Source organism: Carassius carassius, chromosome 20, assembly GCF_963082965.1.
Source record: "Carassius carassius chromosome 20, fCarCar2.1, whole genome shotgun sequence".
NCBI lineage: Eukaryota > Metazoa > Chordata > Actinopteri > Cypriniformes > Cyprinidae > Carassius > Carassius carassius.
Window position 1 is genome coordinate 5,626,041 of NC_081774.1, and position 22,146 is coordinate 5,648,186.

A 22,146-nucleotide genomic window follows, 5' to 3' on the forward strand; every position below is an offset into this window, starting at 1 on the left:
CAAGTCCTGCGTAAAACATATTCCTAAGCAAAGCAGTTAGCGATTAACTTTTTTCCACTTGTAGACGAACCCCATTGTTTTTATTTTCACACAGAAATACATATATATTTTATTAATGGTTTTTAAAAATCATAACATATTATGTGTTACTCACACTTTCTAAAGCATTTCCTCAGTTTCTTCTTTCTAGAGAGAAAATAAGCATCTTACTGTGACAACTTGGCAACCCCAGCCTTGCGTCCCTTTCCGCCACCCCTCTTCCGTGCGCCATCTTGTCCCCATTACTCGGCGTGACGTTAACTGAACGCTTCGCGTGCGTCTTCTAATCGCTGAGAATACGGTCAAACGATCCAAAATCAAATTCGAATGAATTAAGAGACGTCGGACTGTCACTCGCGCACCTCGTTGAACGCGTTGCCGCCATATTCGTTAGGGGCAACGTTCGTTTTTCTTTCGTTTATTAGTTTAATGGCGTTGTGAAGGAACTGCCATGGCGGTTAGTCAGCAGCAACAACAGCAGCAGGCCGTGAGCAAACCGGCTGGCGGGAAACACGGTAACGTCTTGCCGTTATGGGGCAACGAGAAGACTATGAACCTCAACCCCATGATCCTGACAAACGTCCTGTCGTCGCCATACTTCAAGGTCCAGCTGTACGAGCTCAAGACGTACCACGAGGTGGTGGACGAGATTTACTTCAAGGTGGCGAAATGAACCCGGGCCGACGAGCGTGAAGCCCGCGGTTTTCTTATTTGTGTTACATTGGAGTTTCGAGTATTGCTCATTGGTTGTTATTTTTCTTAGTCGGCTTAAAAAGTTTTTAAATACTTGTCTTTTGTTTTAATGTAGTTTTACGTGAGCTGACCTAGGCCGTGTTAGTCTATGGATGCTAATTGTGCTAACTAGTTCAAAATAACCTATGCCTAACGTTATATGAATGGTTAACGTTAGTTACCTCAAAAACTAAATTTGTCATCATTTAACTCATAACCATTATTAACATATAACCCAAACCAGTGAGATTAAGCTACTTTAGTTAAACAGAATGACAGCTTTCGTCACCATAAGCTTTAATTGTATGGAATATCATTCAATGAAAGTGAATAGTGACTAAGTCCCTAAGATGGAGTAGATGACAGAAAATCACCTTAGCACCCGCAGTTTCTACTATTAAGGACCGTTCACATTAAGAGCAATAACTATAAAGATAATTTTTACATATATTTGTGTTTTTACCAGCGGACATGCTAATATTACGACCGCTATGCAGATATGTCGTGGACACAGTTTAAGTGTTCAGTGTCTTTTTGTCGTTCATAAGCTGGAGAAATATGACTGAACCACAAAACCATATTTTGAGATTTATACATCATCTGAAAGCTGATAAATAAGCTTTCCATTAATGTACAGTTAGTTAGGATGGGACAAAATTTGTCCGAGATGCATCTATCTGAAAATCTGGAATTTGAGGTTGAAAAAAAAATATAAATATTGAGAAAATCACCTTTAAAGTTGTCCAAATGAAGTTCTTAGCCGTGCATATTTCTAATAAAACAAATTAAGTTTTGATTTATTTATGGTAAGAAAATATACAAGATGTTTTTATGGAACATAATACCCTCTGGATTTTTGGCATAAAAGAAAAATCGATAATTTTACACATACAATGTATTGTTGCCTATTGCTACAAATATACCCATGCAACTTATGACTGCTTTTGTGGTTCAGGGTCACAATTAATTGTTCTGAGAGTGATTCCTACGATATCATTCCTCTTTGTTGTTACAGTTGTGGTGTGAACTTACCTATTCTCATAGAATTACAAGGACTAAATTAAACTTTACATTTAATCATTTAGCAGATGCTTTTATCCAGAAGTTATCGTCCTTTGTATGAATGGCCCTTTATTGTTACTATGGAAAATATTGTATATTTCTGTTAGCCTGTACTGTTAATGTAAATAAATAAAATTCAAAATATTGTGAACTTTTTTTTTTTCCCCCACTGTTCTTGATTTTAAAGTGTAAGCTTTAAGTAGCATATTAACAGTAAAGTTGTAGAATCTAGGTTTGAAAAAAGGTTAGATTGAGCTGTATTTTTCCTCTATAATCATCTGATTTCCTTGTCAGGTCAATCATATGGAGCCATGGGAAAAAGGCAGCAGGAAGACCGCGGGGCAGACGGGAATGTGCGGAGGGGTAAGTAGAAGTACGTGCCTTGAGACCTCCTCGACTTCATGCTCCCATCCTCTGTCATTTTAATTAAACAAGGGAGAGGTTCACTTAAAAAGGAAATAAGTCTAGCTGTAAGATTTATGATGTTTGTCTTGCAGGTTCGAGGAGTCGGTACGGGTGGGATTGTGTCCACTGCATTTTGTTTGCTGTATAAGCTGTTTACACTGAAACTGACCCGCAAACAAGTGATGGGTCTCATCACTCACACAGATTCGCCCTATATCAGGTCACTGGGCTTCATGTACATCAGGTATGAGTCCGAACACATAACATTATCTAAATAGTTTTTTGTAACCGTTTCAGAAGTCACTTCATGTTTTGTTTTTTAACACTGCTATAGAGGTTCATGTGGGTGAACTACTTAGAATAATCAAATTTTTACATTGAATTTAGCAAAGGAGTATGAATATGTTGAGCAGATGTACCCAAATTCCTGTATATCTGATGGTATTGGTAATTACTTAAATATTTAGGACGAGCTACATTTGTTTGGATGATGCATATTTTCTGGCTTCCATGAATACACAATTATAATGTCAAATCTCTGTATTGTAGGTATACTCAACCTCCTTCTGACTTGGTGGACTGGTATGATGAGTTCCTTGACGACGAGGAGGTATGTCACCACGGGTAATGCCTTAATCTCTCTCTTATTTCTAATGTACCCGATTGTAACCAGTAAGTTTTAGGCCAAATGCTGATTGTGATGCACATTGCTGTCCTTAAACCTTTGACCTCATTTGCCTTAATGTTCTTCTTGAGATACAGTTACAACTGTGTGTGTGGTGGCAAGTTTACCTAAGACTTTAGATGACTGGTTTCTTATCTCACTGGGTATGCCATGTCTGTTCTGAGATCAGCACAAACTCTTAACAAATGGTAAACCAGATGTGAAGTTCCATGGTTATTCCTCTGTGGTTATATGTGTTAAATAGCATGCAATATTCTCTTAGCCCACATAAGTGTGTATATGGCAGCATGCTTCTGTGATTCATAGAGACATTTATGTTTGACATTAAATATCAGATATCCATTACTGGGTGCTGGCTCGTCTCTTGTGCTCCTGCACGCCCACTCTCACCTGTAAACAAGTTGGTAATATATTATCCATTTTTTTTAAACGTCCAGAAAAGATCTAATTTGCTTTGAGTAGAAATTGCTGCCAGGCTTGGTGGTGGTATTGTGTGTCTCTGGCTGACTGCCCTGTTCTCTCTCCCAGATGGCCCTTGTGATGCGGGTGGATTGGATATAGGGTGTGCTCCACACTCTTGGCTGGCATTCGTGAGTGCAGTTAGACAAGCTCACCCACCCACTCCACCCCTTCACACGCACTTGTACAGCATATATATGTCAGCTGACCTACAACCTCCTCTGCATCGCACCTATTTTGAGTCATTGCATAGTAAGAGACGTTGTGGAAGCTAATTATTTTGAAGCTCAGTCATGCAGTGTTTTGATCAATTGAAAATCTATATAATAAACTGTATTTTCTATAAAAAGTCAAGTAGAAAGCCAGGAAAGATTTCCACTTATGTTAAAGGTGCACTAAAGGTCCATTATAAAATGGCACCTTTTTTAGCTAGTTATCAAGGTATTTAAATGATTTAATTCCTTTTCTATATATGCTGATTATTTGTTACTATAAAATCCAATATTATGGTCAGTGGACAAACAAAATTACATTACTTTGTGCACCTGTAAATACTGAATATTAAGTCAGATGAGAGCAGAGGTGAAGACTCAGTATTTGGTCATCACAAATTAAGCATTTAATTCAGGACAGTGTAAAGTGTAATTATTAGTGTTATCCTGTATACCAGAGGTCATGTGATAAGTGCATGTCTGAGTGTATTCTTTATGTTTGTGATTGTAGTTTTAATGGTTTTGCTCCTCTTTGTTTTTTGTGATTAGGAGTTGGATGTGAAGGCTGGAGGAGGGTGCGTAATGACAATCGGAGAGATGCTCCGCTCCTTTCTGACCAAGCTGGAATGGTTCTCAACGTTGTTCCCACGAATACCTGTTCCTGCGCAGAAAGCAATCGACCAGCACATGAAGAGCCGACCACGTAAACCCCCGCAAAAAGATGAGCAGGATGCAGAGGAGGCAGCCGATTCGGGAAGGCATGGTGATAGGCGCCGTTCCAGGTACATTCTTTGTGTGTGACTGGGATGAGATTATTTGGCTAACCAGATCAGCGGTGATCAGTGTTTGTGGTGTTGTTTGAACGGTAGTGGCAATGTAACAAAGCAACTTCTTCAGCTTTTTTTAACTTCAGCTTATTTAAATGATCAGCCATTTTGAACGAACTATTTAAGACCAACCATAATTACTCAGTAATTAAAACCGATTACTGGCGTATGTTTTACAAGAAAATAACATTTCAGTTTTTCTACTTTAATGTTTAATTCAATGTGGCATTTGCAATTTTCTTGTAATTGTTTGTATATAATGGACACTTTTGAATTTAAACTCAACTAATTTCTTGTGTTGTTGAAGGGGTCATGAATTGTCTTTTTTTTGTTAATTGTGTACTGTTTTCTGTTGTCCAAATATGTTATAAAGATTTTTACATAAACATGGTAATTTAGAAGTAATAGGCTGTTTTCTGTCCTGTTTGACTCCCCTCATCGGCATGGACGATTATATACTTGGAAGTAAATGACCACTGGTATAATTGGCAGTTTTTTGTAGATGGACCCTGCAATGTTTTTGGGTAAAAAAAAAACACAAATACCAAACAATAAATATCAAACAATCTGTAACAAGACAAAACAGTAGTGACCACATAATGAAAAGTTACTCAGACTTGTGTATTGCGACATTAATGTCGTATCAAATATAGTCACACAGCATTATATTTTAGACAATCTTTCTGAAATTCCTGTTGAATTGTGCCTTGTTTGTAAACATATCCAGGGTAAAATGAATTGAAATGCTCTTATTTCTGCTCTGAGTTATGCTTGTCTATATCAGATTCTGACTTGCATTTAATCTGAATGCAGTTAATAGTATTGCTGTTTCACAATGACACTCATTCTCTCCTATTTATCAAAGTGTCCTGTGGGTTCTAGCGTAGTTGTATATGCTGTGTTTAATATTTTTATTTGTGTTCATGTTCAGGACACCTAGGAAAAGTCCCAGTCCCAGGAGTTCCCAAAATCGTTCACGGAGTCGCAGCCGTCACAGAGAAAAACAAAGCGCCAGCTTTGACCGTGAACTGGAGCGAGAACGAGATCGGCAGCGCAAAGAACGGGAGGGAAAGGACCGGGATAGAGACAGAGATAGAGACAGGGAGAGAGACCGAGATAGACGACGCTCCAGAACACCAGACCGGACCAGGGAACGACGCCGGAGTCGCAGCGCCAGTCGAGAGAAGCGGAAAGAGAGGGAGGCAGAGAGTGAGAGGGAGCGTAGTCGCAGGAAAGACAGAGAGCACCATAAAGATCGGGAGAGGTCTAAAGACAAGAGGAGTAAAGGAGAGGGGGAAGAGAGGAGGCACAAGGAAGATAAGGAGGATAGAAAACACAGGGAAGAAAAGAGGAGTAAACGGTCAAGGAGCAGAAGCAGAGACAGGAAACACAAAACCGAAAGATCTAGCAAGAAGCGCTCCCGCTCGGGCAGCAGGAGCAGGCAGGAAGCAGGGGAGGAGAAGAACAGGAAATGGGAACGCAGCCATAGTAAGGAACGCTCACACAAACGCAGTCGCAGCAAAGAGCAATCACACCGACAAGAATCAAGCAATGGACGAGAGCATGTAAAACAAGAGCGTCCCAGTCCTGAAAAAGGAGAAAGAACAAACAGTGTTCAAGTGGGGTCTCCCTGATCCAAGTCTGTCTCTATCTCCCCCTCCTCTCCCCTCTCTCAAATTCCCTCTTTGCCTTTATTCCAGTCCCTCTCTTATTACTTAATGTCTTTATCTTTAATCCTCTTGTGCACAACTTATTGAAGTTAGCATATGGAAAAAGCCTGGATTTTTTTTTTCCTGCACTGTTAATTGCCATTTGTGTAGATATCAAAAAATGTCATTTTCTCTCAGTTGCCCATTACAGTTGTCCAGACTGAAAATGGCATTTTAAAACTTTATTATTATTTTTTTAATTCCCTTTCTCTCCCAATTTGTGTTCTGGATTTTCACAAATGGTTTTGTACATAGAACTCAGAGAATGTTTTAAATTTCAACAGAGCTACCACAGAGTTGAGTTTGGGGCACAGGCTGCTGAAAATGTGCTGACATTATGCTGTTTCATTGCTCTGTTGCATCTCGTTTTCTAATAAAATTCTTGTATGGAACACAATTGCTCAGTTCTATATTTTTGATGTCATTAAGCAAAACTGTTGGGTTCTGTAAGTAGAAGTGTCACATTTTCTTCATAGAGGTTGATAGTTTGTAATGACAAACCTTTCAAGGCAAACCTGCCATGAGATTTTAGTTTATTAACTTAAGACGTGCTTCTGCTGGATAATTTCAACTTTATTTTTGCAGGACAACACTATCTATAATTTTAAAAGAGATCAAGAGTTGCTATTACTGAAGGTGAGAAAAGTAGCGGCTACCCATATGAAGCATTGTGACACAATTTAGTCAGTCCTACTCTCAAATTGTGCAAGTATTACTATTTTAAAGTGATGTTTTGCTTTGAATAGGTCACTGTTCTGCCTTTGACAGTTCCTTCTAAGTACATTCATTTTATAAGAACAGCAGGTGTTTTGTGTATGGTCAATTTATTTTACATGTCATAATTTATAAGACTGCTCACATGGAGAAATGCTCTTTGTATTTAATATAACCACTTGTATACAAAAACAGGAATACATATTTATATAAGACCTTTTTAAAAATATTTGTCATTGCATGAAAGTAAATCCTACAGCCAGAAATAACAGATTTTGAATTTTGTTTTAAAAAGAAATAATGTTAATATTTTACCCAGTCAATCTATTTCACCCTTAAATATTGTTTTAAAAAAGTGAACATTTTAACCAGAATATATGTAACATGCAAAAGTTAAATATCACAGTTTCAAGAATTCTTAGATAAGTGCAGGAATTCTCAGAGGGAAGAGTTTTGAGTGCGATGAGATGCAAGCATTTACTCAGGGTTGGTCAGGCCTGGTGTAGAGAGAGTCAAGGGTTAATACTGGAAACTATTTCAAGGCTTGTAAATATAATTTTTAAGATGTTAAGGAAAGGAGCTGTTGTGGATGAATCTTTAAAAGCAAACATTAGTTGGCATAATTTAACTGCATGTGGAATGATGCTAGGGAGACGGAAGTAGGTATTTTTGGTCCACTGGAGAAGATACAGTATTTTGTACATTTCATCAACACCAATGTTGATCTCAGCTTTTTTTGTGTTCAATAAACCATTTAAACTGTTTATTAGTCTGAAAAAAAGAATCTCATGAATTTTCATAACTGTTGAGCATCAACTCACCTTTCTTACTTTGTGCCAGGTCTCACCTCCTTCTGCGACCTGCTGTCACTGCCAAAGGATGGACAAGATCAAAGGTTACCGGACTTTTACCAAAGCAAGATACACATTAACAAACCTGTTTTCGGAAATTATCACTGATCTGATGTTTGATTCTTGTTCTAAAATCACCTTCTTACCTACAACAGGCACCGAGTCTCCACTCTCCCCAGCAGCATTTTGGGCAGTTACGACAATGTGACCACTGCTGAAATTGTTGACAGAGCAGAGAAGCTCTGAGGTCATGCAGAGTTTCATCCTACCAGAGGAAGTAACCCCATACACAGTGTAGTTTTCAGCAAATAGAGACTCATTCCATGCCACTACCACCAATGATGCAGAGAACGTGACATTTAGAGGGGCACAAGGCACTGGGGGAAGGAAACAAATGAACAGATGAGTTTTGGATGTTTTAGCATTTTAAGCATCTTCATGTCACATTTAAGTATGGTAAGAAGATAGTCCTGTGGTGACTGAACATTGTGCACCTGTGGTTCCAGTGACAGCAGCAGACTTGCCACTTGTGGCGGCAGAGTTCCTTGCACTGATGATTGCGCTGTAGGTGGAGGCACATGGTAAAGGCACTTCGAAGAATGTGCGACTTGTCCAATAGGAGGTGAGGTCAAAGAGTGCTTGGACGTTGCCCTGAATGCTGCCCGTGAGTGCCAGGAGGTATTCAGAATTAGGACAATTCACAGTAGACCAAGACGCCCTCAAGATCTGAGTATCATTTACTACTGTACGAGGGATAACCCTAAATCCAGTTGGAGGACATGGAGCTGAGGGAAAGAGGAGAACAAGACTTAAAACCTATTTTTCCAATGGGGATCCCAAAGCAGCAGAACCAAATTGTCACTTATATTGGTCTTCACAATAAATTTGCCAACACCAAATACCAGGGATGGACAAATCTCACTGTCCAGCCTCAACTCTAATCAAATACACCTAAACCAGCTTATCACTGTCTTCAGGATTACTAGAAATCTACAGGCACTTGTTAGGCTTTCACGGCGGATCTGAAGCAAAGTTTGATTCTCTTCTTCTAGAGGTCCTTTTTCATGTTATATTCGATTCGTAGACACATTCTTAATGCAAGTAACAGCTAACCAAATTGATCCTTGCTTGAAGACCTTTATAAGTAGTGATTCGGATCTGCAAATTGGGTCAAATTTCTTACTAACGGACAACCATACAAGACTGGACTTGTTCCATAGACGTTCATTTTCAAGCAAATTGGAGTGTGGTTCTTTTGGTACAGAAATTGTGGCAATAAACTGAACTAAAATTTAAAGTCCACTCCAAAAGCAGTGGTTTGAAACACCCTTGGTTAGCTTGTGAAATACTAGCAGATAAATTCAAAGAAAGCAGATTATTATGACATGAGGATGACTGTACCTGCTCCCTTAGTTTGTGTTTCACTCAAGGAATTGTTGCAGAAGCCATCCATTGCCTGCACTGTAAAGTTGTACATAGTGCCGCACACTAAGCCCTCCAGAATACAAGACGTGTTTGTGGTTTCACAGTAGGTTGTTGTGCCGTTTTCTGACTGAGCAAGTCCCATGTAGGCCATTGACCCTGTACTGCCCACCCAGGACAAGGAGGCACTACTACTGTTCCCGCACTGTAAGGTTACAGTTAAGTTGGCTGGATCACACGACACTGCAGAATAAACACATGGCAATAATTAATTACACAATGTATAAACTACGCTCACAGAATTAAATGGAAAAGAGTTTGTGTCCTCTTACTCGTTTTGATGGTGATGTTAGCACTGGGCAGACTGGTGCAGTTCTCATTACTGGCTAAAATGGACACTTGATAGATGTTGCTGCACTGCAGATCAGTTAGCGTGCAGTTATTGTCTGAGGTATTGCACGTCTTCAAGTCTCCATTTCTGCCAACTGCAGTAAGCAGGTACGACTGCGCCACGTATGATGGGTTCCATGACACAAACACATCATTTGACTGACAGTCTGTATTGGCCTGTACTGATGAGGGCTGACAGGGTGCTGCAGATGAAATAAGAACAGCTTGAATGTTAATGTAATGAAAGCTAATCTAACATGGATAGAGCTGTAGATCAGGGATATCCAATCCTGCTCCTGGAGGTCTACCTCCCTTTAGAGTTTAGCTCCATCTTATCTCATCAAGGTCTTTGTGATTACCAGGACCTTCCGAGCAGACACTAAACTCCACTGGAAGGTTGCCCTCCATGAGATTATACAACTCATGCATGGTGCATATGCACAAATTGGGCATAGAAATGTGCACACGCTGTTTTCCATTCACATATCTGAATTTATACGGAAAAAAAAGAACGTCTGTCCCTGTTTATGGAGGTCCAGAAAGCTCGCGGATTTCCTAAAAAATATCTTGTGTTCTGAAAACTAACAAAGGTCTTGGAGGTTTGGAACGACATGAGGGTGACTAATTCATGAGAGAATTTTTCAATTTTGGGTGAATTAACCCTTTAACTATAAAAGTCCCACAATGCAGATGTTGTAGTGTATGGCACGGTTGTTAGCATTAGTGTTTCTGGGCGGATGCTCAGTGACTAGAAAAAAGTCAAACAAGCCCATCTTCAGGTGTCAGTGATTTCCCTTCTTAAATGCAAGTGTAAGAGTTTTTTCTTCATCTATTGGGTACAAATTTAAAGTCAGATCACCTAAGAAAGTAATAGCGGACCTCTTTAAAGGCTCAATTCCCAACCCCAAGTCGGAGCAATAAAAATAGTAATGGTTGCTTATAAATAGTTTTTGATTTCTTATGGATTGCTTTCTAAAATAAACATCTATTTTGTAATGGCATAATATTAATGATTGTACCAGTTCTGATCTTGTAGGGTGGGGTGCGGAGGCTGCTGCATTTGTTGGCTGAAGCAGCCACAATGATAGTGTACTCCTTGTCGCACTGCACATTGGTTAGGTTGCAGGAAGATGCGGAGCTATTGCAGGAAAGGATGGAAAGGTCTTGATCCTCTGCTGTGGCAAAGTAGAGAGAATTTCCACTCCGAGCTTTCTGCCACTGTACCATGATAACAGAACTGTGGCATTCAGCCACCACCACGATGGATGACAAGGCACAGGGTGCTGTAGAGAGATATTATACATACTTTGAGGTTGAAATACATTTAGTCTTAAACGGGCTAAACCTGTCTACCGCTGGTGTACTTACCTGTCTCCAGCTGAAAGCTGCTGCTGGGTGGGCTCAGACATGCAGCATTTGAGGCCGTGACGTGAAAGGTGTAGCTCCTTCCACAGCCTAGGTCAGGTGCATTACAGGTGGAGTTTGAGCTGCTACAGGTGGAATTGTTACCATCCTCCCCTACAGCCAGCACTGTGTAAGACTCTGCACCATTAGCTACATCCCATGATACCCATGCAGAGTTAGTGACACAGTCCACAGTACCATTGACCCCCTGTGGAATACATGGAGCTGTAAAGAGAAGAGGTCAGACATAAAGTGCAATATGTAAGTATAGCTACTGAAATCTTTTTTAGAATATAAGCTTGTGTTAGTGTCCAACCTGAGGCGATGGAAAGGTTACTGCTTGGTTGACTTTGACAGCCATCTCTCAGTGACACCACACTGAGGTTGAATCTCTCTCCACAGGGCAGATGGGTGATGGAGCACTGCGTGTTTGTGCTGTTACATGAGGAGATCACACCAGTGCTCTCAGACTCAAGTTCAACTATGAACAGGCTGGTGTCCACTGCTGGGTTCCAACTCACCAGCACAGACCCTGAATCACACTGCACAATGGCAGATACGTTCTGGGGGGGACATGGAGCTGAGAAAAGAGAAAGAAGGAACCAGGATGTTATTGTAGGGTGGGGCTGTACTAACTACATCAGCAGGACACTGTATAAGGTAAGCCAATATAGCAACGATGGTGTGCTTCTTGCCGCAATGCTACATCAAGTTAGCATGCCGCTCATGTCACATGCAAAAAGTTAGTCATAGAAGCCTAAACATATAGTCGCTTGTTTATTTCTAAAGAAGACTGAATCTTACAAAACATTTCCTTTTCATATTTTGCCTCAGAAATAAGAATATAAGAATATATTTTATAAAATGGCATTAAATTCAGAATTTTGCATGGAGGCATTTTAACTAAGGAGAATTTCTATTAAAATTCATGTACAAAAATTATTTACAGCTTATTTTGCTTATTTACAGCTTATTTTGTGATTTCCTTACTATATTATTAAACCTTTTTAATCATATTAAATATTTAAAAATAAAATATAAATACCCATTTAAATAATATATTTATTTGTTATTGATTTATTTATTTATTTGCATTTAAGCAATGATAATTTGGAGATAAAATTTTCTTAATTGTCTTAAATTGTCTTAAACATATTAATGCCAAAAGTAGACTTCACTTAAGCAAAATATATTTTCGTATTTTCTTCTTTGATATTGGTGTGAGAAGTGTTTTGGAAATGATCTTTAAATATTTCATTAGATTTACCTTTAAGTCAGAGGATGCATGAAAAATTATCAAATTAAATTTCAACTGCTGTTGGTGACAGAAACCTTCAGTGAAATATATATGACAAAAAAAACAAATAAAAAAACAATATGGTCCTTTTATATTTGATGGGTATTTAAGTTGAACTGAAGTGTTCAGATCTCTCATTATGTAATTATCAAGATTAGACTACTGGTTTTGAATAGGACTAAAGCATTAAATACCAAAACATACAGTTGTCTTTACTTGATAAAGTAAGTAAAATCTTCACACCATACCTGTCTGCACCTGAGACATAGTGCTCTTCACGCCTCCACAGCCATGGGCAAGTGAGTAGACAGAGACATTATAATTCTGGCCACACTGCAGTTCCTGCAGATCACAGGAGGCAGTGGTGGTGTTACAAGAGTAAAATTGACCATCATTAGACACGGCCACAGCCATGTCAGACTCCGCCCCATTTGCGTGCACCCATGACACAGACACAACACCACCCCTGATGTCGCAATGCAAAGACGTCTGTACATTGCTAGGTGCACATGGAGCTGAAAGAGAGCAAGAACAGCAACCATTTTTATAAGAAAATTTGTTATTACTGTTAATAATCATACACCTGCATGCTTCTCTGTGATCAGATGCACAAAAGAATCAGCAGACTCACCTGACTTCAGCATGAGGTGTGTGTTGCTGTTGTTACATACTTCATCCAAGGCAGCGACAGTAATGTTATAGTTCTGGCCGCAGTACATGCCAGCTAATGTACAACTGTGGTCGGAGCTGGTGCAGTCTATGCGCTGTCCCTCAGAACCAATAGCCTGGACTGTGTAATGTGTGACGGAATCACTGAGCTCCCAGCTTACAACAGCAGAGTTGGTGTCACAGTTGAGCTGGGCGCTAGCATTCTGTGGCTTACAGGGCACTGAAGTGAAATGAAATATTAACAGTTATCATAATTAACTAAATAATAAATGTAGTACTTGAAAATTGGGAACCACATTTCTAAATAATGAACAGTAAAACATCCTTGTGTCCTTAAGATAAAAAAATTAGAAGGCTGTAATTTAATTTAATGATGTTATTGATAATGATAATTATATTTATATATGCATTCTGTTAAATTTTATTACACACTTCTAGATGTGTTTTTTACCCTTAAGGACAAAAAAATAATAATAATTAAAGTCATATGTGTCATTGTGATAAAATAACAAATATAAAAGGTTTGGGGTCAGATCATTTTGGACAAAAAATCTAAAGTGAAGGAAACTTACATAATGTTCCAAAAGAAATTATATTTCACATGAATACAATTTTTTTTAACTTTCTGTTCATCAAATAATCATAAAAAAAAATGTGCTAATCCGCATACTAGAATGATTTATAACAGATCATGTAGCACTGAAGGCTGGAGTAATGGCAGCGTTGCCATCACAGGATTAAATTACATTTGTAAATGTATTAAAATAGAACATTTTAAGTTGCTTTAAGTTTTAATAATATTTCACAATGTTATGATTTTAACTGTATTTTTGATCAGATAAATGCAGCCTTAGTGAGCATAAGACTTCTTTTAAAAGCATAAAATAGTACTGACCCCAAACTGTTGAACTGCATTTATAGTGGATGGTATTTTTGGTTTTTCATGTACCTGTACTCAGCACGACTGGTTGACTCGGTGCAGTGTTGCAGGTCCCGTCAGTGGCACTGACAGTTAGACTATAGTTCATTCCACAGAGCAGATCTGAGAAGACACATGCTGTTCCAGTGCTGTTACACACTGAGGCATATCCACCACTAGTCTGAGCAACCGCTGCATAGGAAATGGCCCCTAAGCTTGGGCCCCAGGACACGGATACAGCTCCAGTCGTACAGTTTGCACTGCCCTGCACATGAGTGGGTACACACGGCACTGCAAAGAAACAAGGTTGGAGAAAGACTAAATTCAATAGCTTAAACCTTAACACTAGGTATTCAACTCTGCATATAATTTAGAATTATATATACTAGGGATGTCAACGATTAATCGATGATTGATTCATTGTAGATAAGAGATGCAATTGATAAAAGCTATCGATGGTCGATTAAAATATTTAATTCTGGGCTGCATGCCCTATGCTAAGCTACAGCTTTAGTGCTGCTTACAGACCCAGAGATCGGCTGAATGGATTTGAAAACGGTAAAACACAACTGTTTAACTCTAGGGAATTCGGAAAATGAGCCTATTTTCAAAAATAGTGGAGTGTTCCTTTAATAATATTTGCATAATGAATTGTAATTTGCTTTCTATCTTACATCTATTTGCATGCTCAGTTGTAATGAATCTTTTTTTTTTTTTTTACAGAGATAAAGGCAGCGAGCAGAGGATATGAAACTGGAGACTATACCGGTGTTTATTTGTAAGATGGAGCTTCCTGATGTGTTGCATTGTTGGTTTACTGCAATAACGCTGACATCATACGAGGAGCTGCAGTGCAGTGTTTGCAGTCTGCACACCTGTGCAGTTGTGTTACAGGCAGTCACTGGACCTTCAGGTCCCTTGACGACCACCAGGTAAGACGCCGCCCCGCGGCTGATGTTCCACCTTATATTTATAAAGTTAAACGTACAGTCCAGCTCAGATACGACATTCTGAGGAACACATGGAACTGGAGGAGAACAGAACAGGAAAAGCATTTGAGATCTGCGATATGGGTCATTCTCAACAGACTGAATAAATATTCAAGCTATCAGTGTTTCTGTATTACCTGAAGACAGGTAAGCAGGTGAACTCGGTACACTTCTGCATTGCCTGTTGATTGCTCTGACTGCGACCTGGTACCGTTTACCGCAGAGCAGCTCTGAGAAGAAGCCACTGGTGATGTTGGTACTGAATGCCAGCGTGTTCCCGTCATCATTCACTGCTACCACCTCATATGTCTCAGCTCCAGCACTGGAAGCCCAGCTCAGAGAGCCCACCCCTGTGCCACAGTCCAGGATGGGCGTCAAAGCTTGAGGAACACATGGGGCTAAAGAGGCAGAAAGCACAGCACAGATTTCCCCTTAGGTTTGTTTGCAAACACAATAATGGAATATTTTTAACCAGCTGATCCCCCTAAAGTTCACAGTGTTCAAATACTTTTTATCTTGATTTTAAACAGTACACATATAAATGCAGGTGTCAAGTGATTGCCACTTGGTTTGATCTTATTTTGTTATCTAATGCAATCTTCTATCTAATAAATAGTCCTACGTTTGTTTTAGTTCTTTTAATTTAACTATCATGTACACATAAGTACAGTATGTAATGTTAGTTTTAAACTACTTATATTCATCCCTAGAATAGATGCAGACTGCTGGTACATTCATCATTAGTGTCTGGTCTTACCCATGTGTATGGTGGTGCTGTTGCTGCGTGCACTCGTGCAGCGGCTGTCATTGGCAGTGACTGTAACGTTATAGATTTCACCGCAGTGCAGGTCCTTCCAGGTGCAGCTGGTCCCATTAGTAACACACAGGTGTGTGTGTCCATCCTCACCCACTGCTGTGGCAGTGTACATGTTCGCCCCATCACTTGTGCCCCAGCTGACAGAACCCGACTGATTGTCACACTCAAAATATGTCACGAGATTAAGGGGCGTGCAGGGCGCTGGATCACAACACACATTACAAAGTTAGGTTAACTCATTTCCTACCATTCTCACTCAAATAACAGAATTATTTGCAATGAATTCTCTTTTTTATAACAACAGGAAATTGCATACTGCCTTTGTGTGTTTAAGGATATGGGTTTTTGTTTAGTGCACAGCAGGGTTATGTCTAATTTCAAGGACATACCGAGTCTGAAAAGCACAGGAATGCTCGGTAGGCTGTCGCAGGTATCACTATTTGCTTGGACCGATACATTGTAGCTTTGTCCACAGAGCAGTGACACAGACAGGTTAGTAGAAGAAGTGTTAAAGTCGACAAAATATCCCAGACTCCCTGTTGCCATCACAATGTAGAATGACGCTCCTTTGGCTTTTGACCAGTCGAGCGCCACCGTCTCGCTGTCACATGACACGTGAGCAGTCACGTTCTCTGGTTTGCAAGGATCTGGAGAAGAAATAACAGGGGGATTGTTATTATGTAGCATTGTTTAAAGTTATTTTGTTATCATTTAAATAGATAAAATATTAGTAGTAAAAGATATTAACAATAAACATGTTGTTGTTATATATTATTATACGTTTAATGATAACAATATTTACATAAAATATTAATTATAAAAATAAAAAGTATAAACAATAAAAAATAAAAATTCAAATGTATCATTTATAATAATAATAAATACTGTGTAATAAGGCACAGAAAGTGAAAAGGGGTGTGTCTAAAAATATTAACAATAAAATACAAAACTATAACTAATATAAAATAAATATATCAACTTCATATTATTATTATATCTGTAATATTAATATTGGTAATACTTTATACTATTATTATTAATAACAATAATTTAAATATTAATTATACAAAAATATGAACATAAACTATATATAGCCATTATTTAAATATCTGTTGTAATAATAATTCGTTATTTATATAATAATAGTTTTTTTTGTAAATATTAACAAATTAAATATGCAAATGTATTTTATTATTATTATTAATAGTAATACAATACATGTTAAATAAATAGTTATTAAAATACATTTTTATTATCATTATTAGTAGTAGTATTCATAATAATTATAAGCATCATCATAATTAATAATAATAATTTTATGATTAAAGACCCAAGATGAGATATCTGAGGATTTTTTTACACTGCATAATGCTGTACCTGTAGTGAGGTATACAGGTGCGCTGGTGTCGCTTTGGCAGTGGCCTCTGTGGGCGGTGACAGTGAACGTGAAGGTCTCTCCACAGCCCAGAGTAGAGAAGGAACAAGCAGAGCTTGTGGAGTTACAGAGCTGATACTCTCCTGCTGCACTGAAGGCTTGGGCGATGTAGTAATCAACAACTTCTCTCACATCCCAAGACATCACTGACATTTTGTTACCACACAGTTTACTGACGACTGGTTGCAGGGGTATGCAGGGTCCTGCAAGGTGGTCACAGGAAAGTTGGACCCTAATTAGTGTACTTCATCTTTTAACACTTTCTACACATTATGCTTTGCAAACTCACTGGACAGGAATGTGACATTGGTGGTGGAAGTCGTTTGGCACTGCTGGTTCGTAGAGCTGAAGGTGAGGTTAAATTGCTGTCCACACTGCAGGGAGGAGATGTTACAGTGGTTCTGATTGGTTGAGCAGGAGATTGTTTGACCTTCTGACCCCAAAGCGGTCGCAGAGTAATTCTCCGCCCCAGCAATGGCACTCCAAGACACTAGAACTGAATCTGTAGTGCAGTCCACCATAGCAGACACACTGGTGGACAGACATGGTGCTGAAACATACAGAAGTATAATTAATAACTTATACTTAAGTATATTATAATAGTAGTAGTATATTTTTAAAACATAATACCAGTCAAAAGTTTGGAATATATATATATAAAAAGCATTCCAAACTGTAATCTAGTAGTTTCTTTAGTAGTTTAACACAGTTATGATATATTAACATTAAAGTGAATTTTTCATGAAATATGTGGGGGGTTTTTTAAGCAATGTACACATGCAATAAATCATGCAAAATAAGACCAGAAACATGTTCAGTTCTGTTATAATTTAGTCTTCAGCCTTTGGTACTAGAGAAATCTGTTGTGACAGGAAAACATATTTCTGTTTCATCACAATATTGTTTGTTTTTACAGACCTGATGTCATGTTGACCCCAGTGCTGTCAGAGCTGTTAAACACCTCACCGATGGCACTGACTCTGACATAGTACACTGTTCCACAGGTAAGAAAAGGTATGCTGCAGTATGTATGATTGGTCTGACAGGAAGTGGAATGACCATTTCCACCTTCCAGGAATGCAACATATCCCACTGCCAACTGACTAGGGTCCCAGGAGACAGTAGCACTGAGGGTGGCACAGTTTAGGCTAGCTTTGACATTCTGAGGAGGACACGGTTCTGGAATGAAATGAAGTAAATGACAAGATTCAAGATGCACATCCTGCAGTTTTGGAATGACACGAGGGTGAGTAAATAATGACAAGATTTTCATTTTGGGTGAACATTCCTTTAAAATCAGTGGTCGCATGACTGACCTGTCTTGATAGGATCAGAGGTCTCAGTGTCACTGCAGACACTGTTGTGAGCCGTCACGCTGACGTTGTAGATCTGGTCACAGTCCAGGTTTGGGAAGGTGCAGCTCGTGTTAGAGCTCTCACAGGTCACTGTCAGGCCCTCGAGGGTCACAGCCTCTGCTGTGAAGTTGGAGCCACCTTTAGTGATGTCCCAGGACAGCAGAGCAGTGGAAGGACTGTAGTTCACTGTCAGATGCTGAGGAACACACGGGCCTGTAAAAGAAGATGTACATGTGTCCAAGATACATATTTTATCTAAAAATAAATTATTATGCAAATTGTGTCAAATTTCTGCATAATCTCAATATCCTGTTATAAATTGTCATTTTTAATTGTTTTCGATTTAAATTCATTTACAGGTAAGTAAAATTAATACAAAAAAAATGGATGGGAGATTACCTTGTTTATTCAAAAAGTTAAACTAAAGCTTTATATGCATATTTTTAAATATGATTTTTTTTTTTAGATGTACAGCGATGAATGATATATATGCTACCCATCAATAGTTTTTGAACAGTAAGTTTTTGAATGTTTTTTAAAGAAAATATACCCCAGCGAGGGTTTTGTGGTCCAGGGTCACAAATAACATTTTACTATATATTCAAAAAGAAAACAGTTATTTTAAATAGTAAAACTATTTCACAATATTATTGTTTTTTCTGTACTTTGGGATCAAATTAATTTTGATCTTGGTTTGGTGAGCAGAAGAGAACTCTTTAAAAATCATACGGTTCAAAAACTTTTGACTGGTAGTGAACATTAAATGGTTGAATGGAGCAGTCTATTTCAATCATGCAGAAGTACGTTGGCAGAACCAAATTGTTTACAAAACCGAAACGGTCTCAGCTGAAAACTGAAAACTCAGATTCACTAAACCTCACCTGTGATCAGGGAGCCAGTCATCTGTGCACTGGCATTGCACGTGTATCCCAAACTCTGTACGTTCACCGTATACTCATTGCCACACTGCAGGTCGCTCAGCTCACAGTGCGTGATGGAGCTGTTGGATGTGCAGCTAGCCCTGGTGTTCGCCGATGCCAAGGCAGAGACAGCGTATCCCTGAGCACCTGCACCGTACTGCCATGACACAGTGGCTGTACCCAGCTGACAATCCAACACTGCCCTGATCGAGCTGGCTGCGCAGGGAACTATGGGTAAAAGCAGGAGAAAATCTATTTTACATAATATATATATATATAAATATATATATACACACACATATTTTACAGTGTATATAAAATATAGAGTATTTAGACAAGTATTTGCTTGTACGTGTTTCTATGTACCTGAGTTAGTGTTCACAGTAGCACTGGGAGGGCTGCTGCACAGACTGTCTGACGCCGTCACATTGACACGGTACAGCTGACCACAGCTGAGACCTGTCACGTTACACTGTGAGCCTGTAGACTGGCAGCTGGTGGACTGTCCATTGCTGTCCTGCAAGGTGGCTGTGTAGTACTGTCCTCCTGCACTAGGTGTCCATGATACAACTAAAGCTTTTGCGACACAATCCACGGTGGGCAGGACATTACTTGGGGTGCAGGGCACTAGAAAACAAGAAAAAAAAGGTCATACTTAAGTGTTAATAAATTCAGTGCCCGTTTTTATATAAAAAAAATACATTCTTCAGCTTTAAAAAGAATCATGATATGAAATATGAAACAAACCTGCTTGAACTTGAACAGGCGCACTGTTTCCACTGCTGCAGTTGCTGCCTTTTGCCTTCACTGTGATGATGTAAGATTTTCCGCAGGTCAAAGTTGACAGGTCACATGAAGTGGAGGGTGAGGTGCAGTTAGCTGAAAGGTCATTAGCACTGCTGGCTGTCACGGTGTAAAGCTCCGCCCCTTGGCTGCTTCCCCAGGTCACTGTTGCTATGTTGCTGCTGCAGCTTACACTAGCCGACACATTTTGTGGTACACAAGGACCTGGAGAAATTATAGAAAACAAAATGAGTACATGGTTGACTTGTTATTTTAAAGGAATATTCAGAGTCCTGCTTGATCGCGATTAATCGCATCCAAAATAAAAGTTTTTGTTTACATTATGTATGTGTTCTGTATAAATACACACACATGCATGAAAATCTGTTATTTTAATATATTGCATATATTTATTTATAATATAAATTATATGAATATAAATATAGACATGCAAATACATGTAAATATTTTCAAATATATACTGTATGTGTGTGTATTTATATACAGTATACATAATAAATGAACAGAACACACATATATTATGCAGACTTTTATTTTGGATGTGATTAATCGTTTGACAGCACTATAGCACTATGTGGTTATGGAGCTTAAGTTGTATTTCTCTTGCAATATTGTTTTTAAGCAACATTTTATTTTATTATGTTTTAAAATGTAACTTATTCTTGTGATGATTATTGTTTACTCCCGTCACATGTTCCTTCAGAAATTATTCTAATATGCTGATTTGATGCTCAGTAATAATTTATTTTTATTAATAATGTTGTAAACGTTTATTCTGCCTAATCATTTTGTAGAAATTACATTTATAGTAGCATATATTTAAAATATATATATATTTTTGTAACATTATAAATATCTTTACTGTCACTTCAGTGTCTGTTAGTTGAATGCATCCTTGCTTGATAAAAGTATACATTTTTCTTACCCCAGATTTTTGAATGATTATGTTCAAAATGACAGGAATAAATTTCTCTGACCTGTTATGACAGGTGATCCAGTGCCTTCAGAGCTGTTGCAGGAATGTCCCTCTGCCACTACTTTTCCTGTGCATGTCTGTCCACATGCCATGTTAGTGATGTCACATCCTGTTTCATTGGTACCGCAGATGTACGTCTGTCCATTAGAGCATTCCATTGTCATCATGAAGGACAGAGCTCCATTGCCACCGGACCAAGATACACTCGCTGTGTTGCTGCCACAGTTCATTATAGACTGGATATTTAGTGGAGGGCATGGGGCTGAAGAGAAGAGAATATAATGCAATTTAAAGGTAAATGTTAAGTATTTAATTTCTGCACCAAACACATTTTTAAAAGTAACTAGATTTTTATTTTTTATCTCAGTAGTGCTGTGGTGTTGCTATATGGCTTCTAAGGTGTTTGGAATTGTTTTCACTGGGCTGCTATGCAGTTGTCAGGGCACCAGTAATAATTTTCAGCAAATAACCTGAAGTCATTGATTTTCAATTAAATCTATGCAGGTCTGATGCATGAATGAAACGGTGCCCCCTGTTCAAATAACAAAGCCTAAGCTTGTAATTTTTCTTATGAAATACAAACAATAAATGTAATTTTGACATCATTATGTGGCATGACAGATCGCTGTAGCCGCTGCGTTCATGCGGCAAGTGTGAAAGCAATCATGTCTTCCTCTTTACCTCTAGTTATAAGCATGAAATAAACAAGAATGATAATCGGAGAGTGTGTTGAAAAAATAGTACAGATTACTAAAATATACACCAGTGTTTTAAATTGCAAAAAATAAAACAGCTTGCAAACATATAATGTTACCTTAGCAAAGTCATTCAATCTCTGTAGCTTGATAATTTGCAAGAAAAAAACTCTAGAGAGGAGCATTGTGTGAAATATGTGCACTCTAAATATGATTCGAGATTTTGAAGCCCGTAAAAAAAGTGCATCCATCCATCCATCATAAAAAGAGCCAGACACCAGAGCTTAAGCTACGCCTACTTCATCTGCTGGAACTCCACTCTCTCGATAATATGTGTTTGACAGTTAGCGTAAACTAGA

The 22,146-nt window shown here is 38.6% G+C and overlaps 2 protein-coding genes across 2 annotated transcripts; one reads left to right on the plus strand and one right to left on the minus strand.

Annotated features, from left to right (window-relative positions):
- Positions 1 to 260: 260 nt before the first annotated feature.
- On the plus strand, positions 261 to 6,527 carry LOC132096122 (pre-mRNA-splicing factor 38B-like). The gene is made up of 6 exons (XM_059501307.1): positions 261 to 700; positions 2,128 to 2,196; positions 2,331 to 2,482; positions 2,788 to 2,848; positions 4,144 to 4,376; positions 5,353 to 6,527. Exons 1-6 carry the CDS (start codon positions 491 to 493, stop codon positions 6,053 to 6,055), a joined length of 1,428 nt encoding a protein of 475 aa, XP_059357290.1. The 5' UTR covers positions 261 to 490; the 3' UTR covers positions 6,056 to 6,527.
- Positions 6,528 to 7,740: 1,213 nt separating this feature from the next.
- Positions 7,741 to 21,373, minus strand: fndc7rs1 (fibronectin type III domain containing 7, related sequence 1). Its single transcript, XM_059502642.1, has 23 exons — positions 21,094 to 21,373; positions 20,060 to 20,320; positions 19,679 to 19,939; positions 19,274 to 19,540; positions 18,354 to 18,605; positions 17,956 to 18,216; positions 17,327 to 17,587; positions 16,980 to 17,240; positions 15,992 to 16,249; positions 15,543 to 15,803; positions 14,923 to 15,183; positions 14,563 to 14,823; positions 13,827 to 14,087; positions 12,840 to 13,097; positions 12,457 to 12,723; positions 11,228 to 11,491; positions 10,876 to 11,136; positions 10,527 to 10,790; positions 9,450 to 9,710; positions 9,097 to 9,360; positions 8,190 to 8,480; positions 7,842 to 8,072; positions 7,741 to 7,748 (listed from the first exon to the last, which is right to left on the minus strand). The coding sequence occupies exons 1-23, from the start codon at positions 21,320 to 21,322 to the stop codon at positions 7,741 to 7,743; spliced, it is 5,724 nt and encodes a 1,907-aa protein (XP_059358625.1). The 5' UTR covers positions 21,323 to 21,373.
- Positions 21,374 to 22,146: the final 773 nt, after the last annotated feature.

Bases quoted from the DNA above. Each gene is read 5' to 3' on its own strand.
- fndc7rs1 (XM_059502642.1), bottom strand. From the start codon at position 21,322: ATGAACTGTGGCAGCAACACAGCGAGTGTATCTTGGTCCGGTGGCAAT. The intron at 17,588-17,955 runs GTCTGTAAAAAC...TGTATGTTTCAG, and splicing joins TGGGGTCAACATGACATCAG to CACCATGTCTGTCCACCAGT. The intron at 17,241-17,326 runs GTGAGTTTGCAA...ACCACCTTGCAG, and splicing joins CAATGTCACATTCCTGTCCA to GACCCTGCATACCCCTGCAA.
- LOC132096122 (XM_059501307.1), top strand. From the start codon at position 491: ATGGCGGTTAGTCAGCAGCAACAACAGCAGCAGGCCGTGAGCAAACCG. The intron at 2,483-2,787 runs GTATGAGTCCGA...TCTGTATTGTAG, and splicing joins CTGGGCTTCATGTACATCAG to GTATACTCAACCTCCTTCTG. The intron at 4,377-5,352 runs GTACATTCTTTG...GTTCATGTTCAG, and splicing joins GGTGATAGGCGCCGTTCCAG to GACACCTAGGAAAAGTCCCA.